This window comes from Neovison vison, chromosome 5, assembly GCF_020171115.1.
Source record: "Neovison vison isolate M4711 chromosome 5, ASM_NN_V1, whole genome shotgun sequence".
NCBI classification, from domain to species: Eukaryota; Metazoa; Chordata; class Mammalia; order Carnivora; family Mustelidae; genus Neogale; species Neogale vison.
Window position 1 is genome coordinate 6,161,800 of NC_058095.1, and position 15,980 is coordinate 6,177,779.

The 15,980-nt window shown below is 58.5% G+C and overlaps 1 protein-coding gene across 1 annotated transcript; it reads left to right on the top strand.

Annotated features, from left to right (window-relative positions):
* The first annotated feature begins 631 nt into the window (after nucleotides 1-631).
* USH1G (USH1 protein network component sans) lies at nucleotides 632-4,191 on the top strand. Its single transcript, XM_044250343.1, has 2 exons — nucleotides 632-804; nucleotides 2,970-4,191. The coding sequence occupies exons 1-2, from the start codon at nucleotides 641-643 to the stop codon at nucleotides 4,189-4,191; spliced, it is 1,386 nt and encodes a 461-aa protein (XP_044106278.1). The 5' UTR covers nucleotides 632-640.
* The last annotated feature ends 11,789 nt before the right edge of the window (nucleotides 4,192-15,980 follow it).

Consider the following 15,980-nt stretch of genomic DNA (forward strand, 5'->3'; position numbering starts at 1 on the left):
GGGTAGAAGTTCTCCGGCCGCGCGCCGAGTCCGCGTCCAGTCTTCGAGCGCCACCTCCTGGGCCGCGGCTCGCCGACCCCGTGCGCGCGAGGGGCAGCCGGGACTGCCGGGGGTAGGGGGAGCTACTCGCTGTCTAGGCGTCAGTCCTCCTACCCGTCCCAAGCCTCTGTCCTAGGGATCCTGACTGACCGCAGACACCCCTCCTCTCCCCTGGACCCCTTCCTTCGACGGTGAAGACATCGGGAGCCGCAGGGACAGACACCCCCCCACCCCCGGTCCCCAGACCGGGCCTCATGGGGCAGGGCGCTGGGGTCACCACTTTTGGAGCGAGGGCAGGGCCTCGCGTGGGTCACCCCTGTGCGCTCGGAAGCAGGGTGTTTAGGACCCAGGGGCAACCCGGGGGCGGCTCCCTGGGCAGCGGGAGATCCTTCCCCCCTCCCACCCCGGGCGAGCGGCTCAGATGTCGGAGTAGCGGCGGCTCTGGCGCTCCGCAACCTCCGTCTGCGGCAGCGGGGGCTGGCGGCCCCGGCCCCTGCTCGGCCCCCTCCCCCAACCCCATGCCACAGCCCTAACCCCGCCGCCCTCCCCCGCGGGGGGCATTTCCCCGCGCCCCCTGCCCACCCTGTCCAAGCCAGGCGCCATGAACGACCAGTACCACCGGGCGGCCCGGGACGGCTACCTGGAGCTCCTCAAAGAGGCCACCAGGAAGGAGCTGAACGCCCCCGATGAGGATGGCATGACTCCCACTCTCTGGGCTGCCTACCATGGCAACCTGGAGTCACTGCGTGTCATCGTGAGCCGAGGGTGAGTACCCATCCTGTCCCTGCCTAAGCCCCGCAGTGGAGGGGGAAGAGAGCCCTCAGGTCCCCCCGGTCCCCTGAGACACACTCCCCAAGACTCCAACGTGTCTTCCCCCTCTCTCCTCTGAGCTGCCCTCTTCTCCACCCCGCTGACGCTCAGGTGGGACCCTGGAGCCTGGCACTGGTGGGAGGGGGCACAACTTGAGGTATGAGACACTTGTGACCCGGATGTGGGGCTAGGACCGGAGGGACTGGGTTGGGGGGCCCATGATTATGGGAGGGGCTGAAGAGTGAGGGGAAGGTGGAAGAGGTCTCCTGGGTGGGTAGCGCTTGGAAGCAAGGTGGGGGTGGAGAGAAGGGGCACAGGCCGTGGGAGGAGAGGCTCCTTAGTGTCCACTCCCCAGCCTGCGGTCCAAAGGGCTCTCCGACCCAGAGCTGCACCTCCCCGAAGGCTGGGGCTCACACAGCTCTCTCCCAGCTCATTCTTGGGATTTATGGGCGCTGTCCGCAGCGCCAAATGTCAGTGGGTACAGCCGCCTCATTAACTCCCTCTATGCCCCTCCCTTCATAGCAGGCTCCCTCTCCCTCCTTCAGGAGTTGTCTAGGGGGAACAGTGGGCCTAGAGTCCAGGGGTCAGGGTCAGGAAAGGGGTTTGAAGGTAGCAGTGAAAGAATTCAGGGTCCAGGGCCACTGACGTGGTGGTGACGTGGTCTGAATGACCCTGTGGACAACTTTGCCAGCCTCCGCAGTTTTCTACAGAGAGGTCACCTGGTTGAACCGGACACCTGGGCAGCCTGGGCAGGGAAAAGGAGTGGAAGACATTCCCCAAGAAGACATGCCCCAGGAGGGTTCACAGGAACATCTTAGGCCCTTGGAAATCACGGTGGAGGGAAAGGGGTCCAGCTGATCTCAGTGCCGGATGCTGGCCTGTGGCCTGAGCATGTGGTGGGTGGGAAACCCCTTCGCCCTCCCTCTGCTGCCACTTCCCAGTCCAGCAGCAGGTGGGAGCAGCCCTTAAGACCAGGCTGCTGGCTTTGAGAAGCCCAGACTAGCCAGACTAGCCTCTTCCCACACCAAGAAAGCACACAGCGGTCCTTCCATACTGCCCCCCATCAGAGAGGTCCACGGGAGGGGGAAAAGAGTGCCTTCCTGGTAAACTAAGTCCCCCAGCTCCTACAGAGAGCAAAGGCTGGTACTGGATGGGGTGTGGGCCAAATGCCAAGCAGCTCCTTGCCACATTGTCCGGCAGGACTTGGCGACCAAAAGGGGAAGTGAGGAGGGGTTTGTGGGGGAGCTGTTGAGACAAGGGGATGATTCTTCCTTCAGCTCTGCGGGGGTGGGCTCGTGGCCTCATTAGTGAGCAGAGGTGCTGAGCCAGCCCTCTGTGGGAGGGGAGAGCTTGGAGGAGCCCGCTGGAGCATGCTCAAGGGGATGCTGGGTGGGTCCCCTGGGCAGGCACAAGCCAGGCTGCCTGACAAGGCTCCCAAAGATGGGGCAGCTCCGGGGAAGGAAGGGCCGCTGGGCCTGGGTTGCAGACTTACCTCCTCCTCCCCTTTGGTCCTGGCTGCCCCCACGCTCCCCTCCCAGCCCAGGCCAAGACCCGACACCTGCTCTCACACGCAGCCTTGCCAGGCCTGGCCCTGCTCCCTGCAGACGTGGCCGTGCCCGCCAACACGCAGGCACACACCCTTACACACACTCACCCAGGGCTCAGGCTCCGCACCCACCACTCTCTTGTGCCCTCTCTTAGGGTCACCCCTACACCCGCAGCCACACTGACCACCACGCCTGCCTAGAGACCCAGACTCTGCCCTGGCCCACCACCTCTCTGGGACAGCTCCCCGCTGGGCTCCATGAATAATTCACTCCTTTCTCTCTGGGCATCAAATATTTATCCCCTGAGATTCCCAGCCATCAGTTCTCCTGGGGAAGGCCCCGCCCTGGCCCCGCCTTTTCTGTCGCCCCGCCCCCTGCAGGTCTGGGGCCAATTCCGCCTTCACCGCCCTCCACCCCCGGCCTCGCTCCCAGGTCCGTCCGACGTGTCCTGGAGTCCGAGGAGGCATCTCGGGCCCTAGGGTCCCGCTGCCCGCTGGGGTGCCCATGGGGCGGCTCAGGCCGGGAGCTCCCCGCTCCTGCAGCCAGACCCCTCCCTGCTTGTCCCCCCTACAGGGGTGACCCAGACAAATGCGACATCTGGGGCAACACGCCCCTGCACCTGGCAGCTTCCAACGGCCACCTGCACTGCCTCTCCTTCCTGGTGTCCTTCGGGGCCAACATCTGGTGCCTGGACAACGACTACCACACGCCGCTGGACATGGCTGCCATGAAGGGCCACATGGAGTGCGTGCGCTACCTGGACTCCATCGCGGCCAAGCAGAGCAGCCTCAACCCCAAGCTGGTGGGCAAGCTGAAGGACAAGGCCTTCCGCGAGGCCGAGCGGCGCATCCGCGAGTGCGCCAAGATGCAGCGCAAGCACCACGAGCGCATGGAGCGGCGCTACCGGCGCGAGCTGGCCGAGCGCTCGGACGCGCTCAGCTTCTCCAGCCTCACGTCCAGCACCCTGAGCCGCCGGCTGCAGCACCTGGCGCTGGGCAGCCAGCTGCCCTACTCGCAGGCCACGCTGCACGGCACGGCCAGGGGCAAGGCCAAGATCCAGCGGAAGCTGGAGCGGCGCAAGCAGGGCGGCGAGGGCACCTTCAAGATCTCCGAGGACGGCCGCAAGAGCGTGCGCTCGCTCTCGGGCCTGCAGCTGGGCAGCGACGTGATGTTCGTGCGCCAGGGCACCTACGCCAACCCCAAGGAGTGGGGCCGCTCCCCGCTCCGGGACATGTTCCTCTCCGACGAGGACAGCGTCTCCCGTGCCACGCTGGCGGCCGAGCCGGCCCACTCGGAGGTCAGCACCGACTCAGGCCACGACTCCCTGTTTACCCGGCCCGGCCTGGGCACCATGGTGTTCCGCAGGAACTACTTGAGCAGCGGGCTGCACGGGCTGGGCCGAGAGGACGCGGCGCCGGACGGCGGGGGCGCCCCGCGAGGTCGGCTGCAGAGCTCCCCCAGCCTGGACGACGACAGCCTGGGCAGTGCCAACAGCCTGCAGGACCGCAGCTGCGGGGAGGAGCTGCCCTGGGACGAGCTGGACTTGGGCCTGGATGAGGACCTGGAGCCCGAGACGAGCCCGCTGGAGACCTTCTTGGCTTCCCTGCACATGGAGGACTTCGCCTCCCTCCTGCGGCAGGAGAAGATTGACCTCGAGGCCTTGATGCTGTGCTCCGACCTTGACCTCCGCAGCATCAGCGTCCCCCTGGGGCCCCGCAAGAAGATTCTGGGGGCTGTGAGGAGGAGAAGGCAGGCGCTGGAACGCCCGCCGGCCCTGGAGGACACGGAGTTGTGAGTGCCCCAGCCTGGGGGACCTGGGGAGATAGGCCCCCAAGGCCTGAGGGTGTTGTGGGGCAGGGTGGGGTAGGGGGTGGGGAGGATCTGCCTTTTCAGGAGTTGTGTGTGTAATACCCTAATTCCTAAAATCTAAGCCCTCATCAAAGACAAGAGGTTCCACTTAATTTGTTTGCCCCCAATTCTGAAAAAGAAGCTGCCAGTTTAATGAGCACTGGAGGCCTTCTTATCCCAGCTAATGTAAAAGGCTCCTTGATTTTGGAGATACCAGAATGCCCCCAAAATGGATGTCTTTGTGGATGCCAAACAGTAAGTCGTCAGAGTAATCACAGCCAGGACGCTTTGAGCCCTCCCATCCACCGGGTGCTAGAGATGTCCCTCCACATGTCCTCTCACTGAGCCCTCCCCAGCCCCCATGTGCGGGGGCTGCATCACCCCATTTTCCAGGAGAGCAAGTGGAGGCTCAGAGGGTTCCAGCAGCTCACCCCAAGGTCCTGCTGCTGCCTGGTGCAGAGCCTGGGCTTGATCCCTGGTCTGTGGGCTCCAGAGCCTGGTGACTCCCATGGGAGGAGAGCAATCGGGGAGCTCAGGTCTGCTACCACACTGGTGGTCTGGTTCTCCCCCAGCCCCTTTCTCGTGGCATCCCATAAGCCCAGCAAATGCTGCCACCTCCTTTTGGTGTCTTTGGCCTTTCCTGCACAGCTGGGCAGGGGTGGGTGTGGGGAGGTAGGCTGGTTTAGAGTTTGGGGGATGGGGAAGACACCCCCTGGCCAAGGGCCCCATCCCAGACCATTAGCCTGTCCGGAGAGGACTGCTTGACCAAAAAGGCTGGTGTTGGTTTTAAATGGTCTTGAAGACCCTTACCTGAAGTCTGTTTCTGTATCTTTCTCTGCAGGTAACAGGAGGCTCCTCTCCAGACCAAAATGAATTAATTGCAAGTTGCCACAACCCATCGTGGGGCCATGAGGGCCTCACAGTCGCCAGCCCTGAAGCCACCCCCTCCTCCCAGGAGCAAAGACCATGTGGTCTTCTCCTTTGAAAGCCTGTCCACACTCCACAGCAGAGTTGTAGCTTGGAGGTACCAGCAAGGGGTCCCAGAGCCCTTGAGCCTCCCCCATCTGAATGGCCCCAAGGGTGTGTGGATTAGTGGAAGGCCTGCCCCAGAGGAAGAGGGGTGCTGGAGCCCCAGGGAATAGATGACAGGCTCAATAGAGCTGAATGGGAGCGTGAGGGGTGGGCATGGCCTGTCCCACGGGCCGGGCCCTTGTCTCTCCCCACCCCTCCTCCAAAGGTCCTGTTGCTGTGTTCAGGCTGGAGACTTGCTCACTTCCTCCATTTTTGTGAAGGGAAGAGTTTGGGCTGCCTCCCCCTCTCCCCACCCTAGAGGGGAGGTTCCTGGCTAGACTCTTCAGCCAAATGCCCTGATTTTAGTCCCCACCCCTGTCCCAATCACAGCCAGCCCCCTTCTCCTTCTCCTGCTGGCCATGCTGGGGAGCTGGAGTGCCAGGCGGGGGTGGGGGGGCGGGGGTGCCTAGCATCCTTGCCAGCTCACCTTGTGGCGGGGCCCAGCCTGACTCTGCCCTCCTCACACTGCCCTCCTCCCCCCTGCCTTCAGCCTAGTCCCTCCAGAGACCCCAGAGGGTCAGGGCAGTAGATACAAGGTGCTAGAGCAGTGAGCTGCGGTATTAGGGCCCGTAGGCCTGGTGGGCGAGCTCTGGGTTGGAGGCAGCTGCCAACTGCTTCCGCGTCTCCCAGGCCAGAGACAGGCGGAGACTGGGCACGTCTGGGTGTCTGGCCTCTTGGGGGCCAGTCGCACGATATGGACAGTGTAAGAGCCTGAGGATGTGGCTGATCTAAGCTGCTGGCTGTCCCTGGGTCCCCAGGACTCTGTGTATGTGTGACTATATTGAGGGCTGGTTGGTGGATTTGCCTCCCTGTGGGGAGGCAGCCGGGCGTGGGCAGTGTGTCAGTGGGAGCTCAGCATGTGTCCCTCCTCTGCGACAGCTGTGAGACCAGGGGAAAAGGCCAGCCCCAGGGGGTCCTCAGACAGGTGTCCTTGGTTTTCCAATCAGACTGAGGTCACGGCTATGGGAGAGGTACTGGGGGGGGGGCCCGGTGTGCCCCTCATCCTTTCAGCAGCAGACCCCCGTTCCTGACCCTCAGCTTAGGAAGCAGCTCCCACTGGGAGCACTGCCACAGCCCCCATCTCTTTCCTGGGCCCCCTTGACTGGGCCAGGGGACTAGAAAACCCCCAGAAAATGCCACAGGCCTCCCTCTGGTGCATCTGGTCTGCCCAGAGCGGGGGCCATGGTGGAAGTGGTTTCTGTTCCCACGCTGCAGGCTTGGCCGCCTGCCACTGCCACCCTGAGCCCACCCCAGTCCTTTTCCCTGTTCTCTTGGCCTGGGCCTGGGGCCACCCCCAAGTGCCGACTCGACTTCCCCAGAGCCCCAGGTGCTGCCCTTTCCTGTCCCCTGTGTCCTGGCCTCAGCCTTCTCCCAGTTCTCCCAGTGCTGGGGTGGGGCAGGCTCTGGGATTCCCACTGCCCTACAAAGTACCCCTCCCGCAAGCTCATTACAACTTTTGTAGAAAATGTTCTGTGTCATTGTCACGCCTATGTCTTATTCTTTAATCACTTGGGGGTGGGAGCGGGAGAAGGTCTTTTTGTACCTGAGAAGATTTGGTCCTCGTGGACCCCCAGGAGGGGGGAGTCTAGGGATGGGTGGTTGGGCGTACCCCCCTCATGCACCCCTGCAGGGCCTTCCCTCATCCCTGGATCCTTCATCCTGCTCTCTCTGGCCCGGAATTTGGAGCTTTGCTAGAGAGAGTGTTCAGAAGAACCGGAATGGATGGTCTGGGTTCCAGTCCTGCTCCCAGATCCTGCAGCTGCTGAAGGCCAGAGGACCCCTTCTCCCTCCCCGCTTGAGTCTGCGTGGCCTTCTCCGGACATGGGCAGAAGCTGTACCCAAGGAAGCCGCCACCCACCTCCTAAGCCCCATAAGGCTTCACCTCAAGGCCCCTACTCAGCCTGGGAGGCCACAAGTGTGGTCCCCATTTCCCTCACCAGCCCCAGACAGGTCTTGGGGCAGCCCTATTTAGAACCCTCCTTTCTCCCCAGGGAGTAGGGCTTCCCCCTTAAGCTGGAGGACACTGGCCTCTGTTTGCTCAATCAGGTCTGGGAAAGGGGCCCCTGAGTCATTTTATTTCATTCCCTAAGGCTGCTGGGTCAAATGCTTCTGCCAAAGGGAGTTCAAGATCCCTCCCTCCCTCCAGCATCAATCAGAAAGGTCCAGAGGATGTCCCAGCAGAAAGGTTGCTTAGCAACCCTCTGGGGTTCTATGTTCCACTAGACTGGGGTTCCACTTTACAGATGGGAAAGCTGAGGCCTACTGACGGGAAGATCCGGACTCAGAACACGGGCCTCCTGCCTTTGGGTACACTTTCCTCACCCCCAGGCTAAGAAGGGGGCAGAATTCTGTCCTCCGAGGCTCCACAGGGTCGCCCCTCCTGCGACCCCTGCCGGCCATTCTGGTCACTGCACCTACCTCAGGAGAGACCCACCAGTCCTGGCGCCGGGCTTCCTGGGGAAGGACATGGGGGTGAGAACCGAGTAACAAGACCGCGGATAGGAGCTTCAGCGTGGAGACAGAGGCTAATCGCAAGCACTGGGGGCTGGGTCTCCAGGGGTCAGTGTGGTCGGAGGGTGGAATCCGGGGCACAGGAGCAGGTGCAGGTGCAGGTGACTTTAAACACAGGGAAGGGAAGGGAAGGGAAGGGAAGAATTTTACATGGTAGGGATTCAGCCTTCTCAACCCATTCCCCTTAAAATTGACATCGAGGTTAGGGCAATTCTAAAAGTTGAGAGTGATCAGTGGCTTTTCGCCTATAGGGATGAGAATCTGGTCATAATATGGACACTTCCCCTGGAAAAATACACGATCAGACACACAGGCATTTGCAATTCTGCTCCTCATTCTAGGCGGCTTCTGGAGCTCCGAGGGGTCCAGGGACCCCAAGCTAAGAAGTTGAACTGCTTAGTTTGACTGCTCTGAAGTTCCGTCATAAAAGGGATCACTAATTTGAAGGAGATGGGGGTGTCCGAACGAATCAGAGGCAGGAAGGGCCTCTGGGTATGTGGGGCAACCTCAGTTTGCAGATGAGGTAACTAAGGCCCAGAGGACGAGGGGCTGGCCGGAGTGACGGAGCAGCCAAGTGGGCAAAGTGGTCCTGGGTCTCCTGATGCCTTCCATGGTGCCATCTGCCTCCTGTCCCTGTGTTGACCAGTCCCGGCACAGTGTGACAGCCCGGTGCTCCCAGGGCGTGCTTGTGTCCCCTTCTCTGAGACTAGCCTGGGTTGTACGGGCCGTGGCAGGACTCAGGAGACAGCCAACCAGATCTGGGCAGCAAAACTGGCTCTGGCCCTTTCCAGCTGGTTGGCCTTGGGTAAGACGCCCAGCCTCTCTGAGTCCCTTTCCTCAAATGAAATAGGTGATTATAACTCCTTATAATAAGAGTGTTAACCCTGTGGATCATCAGGAGGTGAAACGATCATGGAATGATAACAAAGATAAGGCACTTAGCAAACGGCCTGATACTCAGTACACATCAGTGAGTAACGATCACGCTTGTCGGTGGCCTCAGGCCCATGAGCTACTCACTGCATTTGTGTCCCCCCCACCCCCCACCCCCGTCGCCCAGCAGGTGAATCCTATGTCCCTCCAGGGAGCACTTCTGCTTTTCTGACCCCCTTATGTCAACCCCACCAATCACACTAGCTCCTGGAGACAGCCCTGAAAGCGTCCTCATCCCAGCAGCTGGGTAAGGAATGCTAGCCAAGGATGGGCCACTGTCCAGTGAGGGGGGGGTCTCCCCGAGGAATCCTGGGGTACCCCAGGAGCTGGGCATCTTTCCTGGAGGGGCAATGGCAGGCCCACTGGCCTGGCTCTATTATGCTACTGTCGGCACAGGGGGGTTTATCAAAAACTTTCCCCTAATCCTGTAAGGTAAGTAGGTGAGGAGTTTTAGCCCCATTCCACAGATGAAGAGACCGGCCACCAGAGAGGTTTGGGGACATTTCTTAGGTCCCAATAAATTCAGGCAAGTTCAGGCTCCCTGACCTGGGTCCCTTCAGCACCCCCATCCCCAGAGGGAAGCTTTCATGTTTTTACTATTAATGTTGAGAGATTATAAGGTGTCAGCACGTCATATGTATATTTAACCCTTACACTCAAGCCACGACACTGTAAGGCAAGGACTGTGTTACGATGATTATCTCTATGTCGCGGGTGGGAGAACAGAGGATTGGAGCAACAGTGCACAAGGTCAGGAGGACAAAGCAGGCCTCAGAGACAAATTTCTGTGCCGACCCATGGCATATTGGCTTCCCAAGAAATGGAGCCCTTCGGTGGGGGCAGTCTTTGGTCTTGGGTCCCCTTGTCTTGGGCATGCGTGGTCCTGGGCAGATGGACTCAGCCGTGCTGGCAGCTTCAGTGGCCCCAGCAGCTGGGCTGACCCACCTGCCCAGAGGGGCTGGGCTGAGAGGACAGGTTGGTTTATGGGACCACTGGGAAAGATACTGGGGGGCTGTTTGGGAAGGCAAAAGCCAACTGAGATGGGGGAACAAGACTGAGAAATATTTCATCGTGACCAGAGAGTCTGCCTGCTTCTCTGTCTCTCGGTGTCTCTGCCCCATCTCTCCCTGTAACACTGGGGTCCTGCTCACTCTTTCCTCCCCTCTCTCCCCTTTCCATTGCCTCATCTCTCTAGACCTCAGACTCCTTTGCTGATGGTCCCATAATAAGAAATCTATATTTGGTCATGGCTCCTGGTTCCTGACCCAGAGCTCCCGCGTCCCTTAGAAGTTCCTGGGTAAGAGGAGCATCTTTTGCTCCAAAGAGGCAACTCTGGGTGGGCTCCCGGACGGCTTCAGGTGGGGACTGGTCACCAGGGCTAGAAGTTTGGAGCTTTCAGCCGCCATCTCTTAGGAAGGTGGAGGGGCTGGAGATTGGGTTAATGATGGATCATGCCTTCACAATGAAGCTTCCAGAAGCACCCTGCTCTTTGGGGTTCAGAGAGCTGAGTCAGAGTTGATGGGTACATCCATGTTCTGAGAGGGTGGTGTCCCCAACTCCACGGGACAGAAGCTCCTGCACACGGGACCCTTCCTGACCCCACACATCTCCTCATCTGGCTGTTTAAAAGGACCCATCGTAATATGCTTTACAATAAACCGGTAAATGTAAGAAAAGTGCTTTTCTCAGCTCTGTGAAAAGCTGAGGCAGCGGGTTCAGGGAGCCCCCCCCCCATTTTTAGCCAAGTTGGACAGAAGTGCGGGTAGCCTGGGGACCTGGGATGTCAGAAGTGAGGGTGTGTTTGTGGGACTGAGCCCTGGGACCTTTGGAGCCTCACACTCACCCCTGTTGTCAGCTTCAGAACTGAATGCAATGACAGGACGGTTGATGTCCAGACTTGGAGACTTGGTTGTTGGCGTGGGAAGAACCCCCATATGGAGTCAGAAGTGTTGTGAGGAGAGGAACAACTTTCCTTTGCTGTCTTTCAATCTGTCTCCCCATGAGTCCAGGCTCCCTGTCCCTGTCCCCAATGTAGTCCAGTCCATGTCTTAGGTTGAACCAGAACCCTGTAGACCCCCCTCTCCCCACCCCACACCTGGGGGTGGTTATTGTGTGAGATAACTCTGGCACCCAGCAGACATGTAGCGCTGGTCTCCACCCAAGTCCCACCTCCACAGGTCTCACCTCCCATCCATAGCCCCTACAGCAACACTTGGTGTGGCCCAAACCTTTCCAGCCTCGGACACTCTCTGTTATTCCTGGTTTTCAAGAGAGGAAACCAAGGCACAGAGATGTTTGTAAACCGTGCCCAAGCTCACACTGCTGGAGGTGGTGGAGCCAGGACTCCAACCCAGACAGGATGGCTCCCAGCTGTGGGCATGTCTCATCATGATGCTGAGCATTTATTGAGCACCTGCTGTATGTCAGCAATTTACATCTGTGATTTCTGTGCGTTCGCATGACAGCCTCATTTAATAATTACTGGGGGTCAATGAACCCATTTGACAGAGGAGAAACCGAGACTCGAGAACACTGGGTTGTTGCTTAGGTCACACAGCCTGTAAGAGCACACACGGGCCCTGACTCCTTGTCCATCTGGCCTGGACCAGCTGCTCCCTGGGTTTCTATAGCCGAAAGACTAAATCTGATGGGTTTGGAGCCTGAGGTGGGGAAACTTCTGGCAAGTCCATTCAGTGCCATCAATCTGGTCTTGAGAGAAAGGCCCTTCGGGCTTGCCACTGTGGTGAGCCCTGGAAATCCTTTAAGGCTATAAATCCCATTTTACGCTCTCTTTCTCTGACTTCCTTATTCTGTGGGCTTGTAGGCTGGGGAGGGGGGGTCCTACATGGGCAAGCCTTCTGTGGGACCCTTTCCCCGCTCTGGATATACACACTCCTGGGAAGTTGCTCCACAGGACCCTGGACAGAAGTTGGTGGGGCCCTAATGGATGGAGGAAGAGGCTTTCTCTAGGAGAAGAGGGGGCGGGGCCAACAGCAGCTGGGCCTGACCCCCACCATCTCTGCCCCTGGGGGCTTTCCCTTTCCCACAAAGTCACAGCACGTGGTACCCTCACGGCATTGTCTCTTCAAGTAGCAAGGGCAGGAAGGGATTCTGGACTAGCCCTATTTCACAGATGGGGCAACTGAGGTTCATTTAGGACAAATGACCTGCTAGGAAGTGCCTAAACCAGGGTCGATTCTGGTGTATTTGCTCTGCTGCTCACTGCCAGCCGCCTCCTCAGAGCACAAATCTAGCACTTTCACGCACCGGGCACAGCAAAGCCTTGAGAACGGTATCACCGCCAGCCTCCCAGGGAAGGAAACTGGGACTCAGGTGGGTTAGGTCACTTCTCCAAGCGGGTGAGGGTACAAGTGTCAGGGCCGTGGGCTTCGAACCCCGATCTCTGGCTCTTTCTATCTCATTCACTGAGCCACCTCCTCGGGTTCTCACCCGGCACAGGGGCGGCTCAGGGGCTCCCCAGGTCAGAACAGGGGCTCCGCGGGCAGAACGCAGGGAGTAGGAGGTGACACAGGCAGGACTTGCTGCCTCCTCCTCGTGCTTCACTCCTGTTTACCCCCTCCCTGCTCTGTCTCTAGATCTGCTGCCGACTGCTCTCCTCTGTGCGCACCTGTGTGTGTGTGTGTGCGTATGTGTGTGTAATGCGGGTGACGTCACTGGTGTGGATCTCTGCCCGGACACGGTAAGTGTCATGGACCAAAGCGCTCCTGGAAGGTTGTGTTTATCTGTGAGCTGAGTGTACTTGTGTGTCTCTGTGGCTTTGTTCATTTTTCTTTGCTTCAGGTCCTCCAAGTTTCCCAGAAGGGAGGATATACACGTGTGTGCGCGTGTGCCTGTGTGTGCATACACACTCACAGAGGGCTCCACGATATCGTGTACTATCTTTGGACTCCTTCTCCCATCTATTATTTTTAAGGCCTCAGCTCCTTTAGACTGGAAGGTTGAAGCTCTACCCACCCACGCCACCGCCCCTCACCCTATCCCTTGCCCTGAATTTGGGGTTCCCACAAAGCTTTCTCCAAACTCTCTTTGGGTGACTGGTTTGGTGGGGTCAGAACTCCAGCGGACGAGCGGTAGGGGGAGAAGGACCAATGGCCCAGAAGGAAGGCGATCGGGTAGAGGCAAATCTACATTTTGGGGCCGCCAGGTTACCAAGGAGCCTGGGTGGGCAACTTCTTCCAGGCCAGTGTGTCTAGCTGAGGTGCACGGCTCTGCCACCTGCTGGGAAGGCTAGCTTGCTTTCCCAAGCCTCTGAGTTTCCACCTGTGAGTGGAGATAATTAAACCCCACATAGTAGGCCAGTTGGGGGATATGTTGGGGGATGTTAAGAGCTTAGCTCGGGTTTTGACCCCCAGTAGGTGGAGCTCCCTCGAGGGGCCTGACAGACAGGAATCTGGTGGTGAGGAGGGCCCAGTGGGCTTGAGCCAGGCAGGCCTGGGCATCCCTGAGCTGGAGGCCCCAAGAACCGACATGTTGGATTGTCCCAAACTCCCCTTTCCATGTTCCCACACTTCCTGCACAGCCAGTTCGGTATTTGCAGAGCAGAAGTGGGAAGAGCCATCATGACCCTGAACCCCAACCTTCCTCCGTGTGTGTGTGCAAGCCTGTGCACATACACACACACGCATGTGCTCACACACACAAAAACAAGGCAAGGAGGAGAGTGAAACAGAGGGAGTGAGCATGTTTCGGCCCTTTGCTCGCTAGAAATGGAAACCATTTTTAGTATCATTATTGATACCAATACATATTAGATTTAAATCTTATCGATATTAAGCATAACAATAATGCTATTGTTATAGTAGCCCAAGGAATGGCTTAGTACAGAAATGATCTTATTACTCTCTCCAGCAACCCAGTAAGGTAAGGAGTATCACCCTCATCCCCTCCAAGTCACCTTGTCAGAAACCTGAGGCTCAGAGAGGTCAAGCAACTAACCTAAGGTCACACAGCAAGAATGGGACCATGGGTATGTCTGAGTCCAGAGCCCTGCTCTATGTACTGTTCTCAGTTGCCTCCCCACCATGCAAGTATCGTGACCCTCACTCCCCTTCCAGCCCTGGCACTGGGCCTACCAGGTCCAACACACACCTTCATGCTAATGTATATCCCAGAACCACTTGAACACACTGGACTGTGGTGCTGGACTGATGTGGGGGGTTGGGGGGACCAAGTGTCCCTTGGAAAACCTCACTGGTCAGGAGTCTGGGTTGCTGACAGTTCCAGCCTTGGGTTTGCAAGGACCTGGCTTGCTCTAGAACTTGGAAAGGTGGCCTGGGCCTCAGTGTCCTTTCCTGCCAGGTGGAGATGGGCTGACAGCAGCATCCCCACCAGCTCAAGGCTGGTCCCTTTTCCCTTACCTGTCTCTCTCCCTGACCTGCCCCTCGGGGCCATCACCAACCTGGCTTCGTCCCTGCAGATCAACTGGCAGCCTAGAAGGTGGGAGGCGCACGGCAGGTCGCTGTGGCGAGCCAGGGTCCTTGAAGGTGAGGCGGACGCTCGGACGGCCTGAAGATGCGGTCTGCCCTGCTGGAGCCCGGGGAGCTTGGGATGCCGGTCCCACTCTCAGCTGATCAAGATCTGAGCCACGGGGCCGGCCACTTTTCCCCAGAGCGCTGGGCCCCACCCCTGTGAATAATGCTGCTTGCCTCCTAGAGCCGGCCCTCACCGGGCTTTGATGATCTGGGGGGTAGCATGAATGGGTGAAAGACAAGGAAGTCTTACAGACCCGGCCACTCGGGCGTGGAGCCTAAAAATGGTTAAACTGCTGGTGGGAGGGAACTTTCTAACCTACCCCATGTCCCCCAACCTCCCAGGACCCTCCTTTCAGATCTCCAAACTTAGCCCTGACTCTCATGATCCCCTTCCAGGGCCTGGGGCTGGGGCAAGGCTCCTTCCTACCCCACCCCAACCACAATGATAATTAACCCCAATGAACCCCAGCAAATAAAGACGTGGATTGCAGAAGGGAGGAATCATCGCTGCCCCAGGGTGGGGAACTCCAGATGTCCCAGGAAGGCCAAACCTAGCATCAGCTAACATCGCCCCTTCACACACACAACGCATTTTTGCCTAAGTAGGTCCACGGGTACCCCATCCACTGGGGCTTGGGAGGAGCTCACCTGTCTCAAGTTTGAACCAGAGTCTTCTTCATCATCTAATGTCTTAAAAGAAAAAAAAAAAAAACAAAAAAACTTTTATCTCCTTTGTCCATTCTCCTGAGCGTGTTTTCCTAATCTTTCCATTCATACACCTATTCATTCATTCAACGAATGTTAACTGAGCACCTACTATGTGCCACACATAGTGTGAGGCCCAAGGCAGTGGATGTTGCCCGAAGAACAGGAAGGACCCGTGTCCCTGCCAAGCCCTGTCCCCTTCTCCTTTAGGCAGCCGGGTTTGACTCACGCGGTCTGTGGTCTGTCCGTCAGCTGGTAAACAAGGCTCTGTGCTGGGCAGGATGGGGTGTGAGTGTGTGCTGGGTGGCGGGCTGGAGGTTTCGGAGGTAGCTCAGGGAAACATAAGGAAGGTATGCGTGTGGTGCGCGCCCTCATTGGCTGTTGGCAGAGCTGCTATTTGGGTGACCCTCTCTCCCCAGGCACAGGAAGGCAGGGACCCCGAGTCTGCCTGTGCTGAGGTTGGGGCTGCGTGTCCCAATTCTGGCCAGTGGGACGTGGATGGAAGTGATGTGTACCACCCCCAGACTTAGAGCTAAAATGGTCTTCTCATGTTTTCTCTTCCACCATTCCGCGCCCCTCACCACCCCCAGACATCATTATGGTCCGTGTTGGAGGCAGGGGCACCACCAGATGGAAGGAGCCTGAATCCCCGAGTCACCCCTTGGAATAGGGCCAGCTGGCCTGGATCGGACGGTGATGTGAGCAGGGAATGAAGCTGCATCGTAGTTACCGCTGAGATGTTTGGGGCAGTTTGTTACAACAGCTACTGCTGCTTATCTTGACTAATGCAGGCAGGTAACCCGGGAACATGCTGAATCCTATGATTAGGTCATGGGGCACGAGAGGGATCACCGTCAGGCAGTGCGGGACAACCAGTGTCTAACACTAGCTGGCAGGTGATGAAGTCAGAGCAGGGGACAGACACCGTGAGTGGGAGCACCTGGCCAAAAGTAGGGGCTCAGGAAAACTGGGGGCAATAGTGAAATACACGGCAACATTGGGAAGGCTTTGTAGGGGTGGCGGA

Bases quoted from the DNA above. Each gene is read 5' to 3' on its own strand.
- USH1G (XM_044250343.1), top strand. From the start codon at position 641: ATGAACGACCAGTACCACCGGGCGGCCCGGGACGGCTACCTGGAGCTC. The intron at 805-2,969 runs GTGAGTACCCAT...TCCCCCCTACAG, and splicing joins CGTGTCATCGTGAGCCGAGG to GGGTGACCCAGACAAATGCG.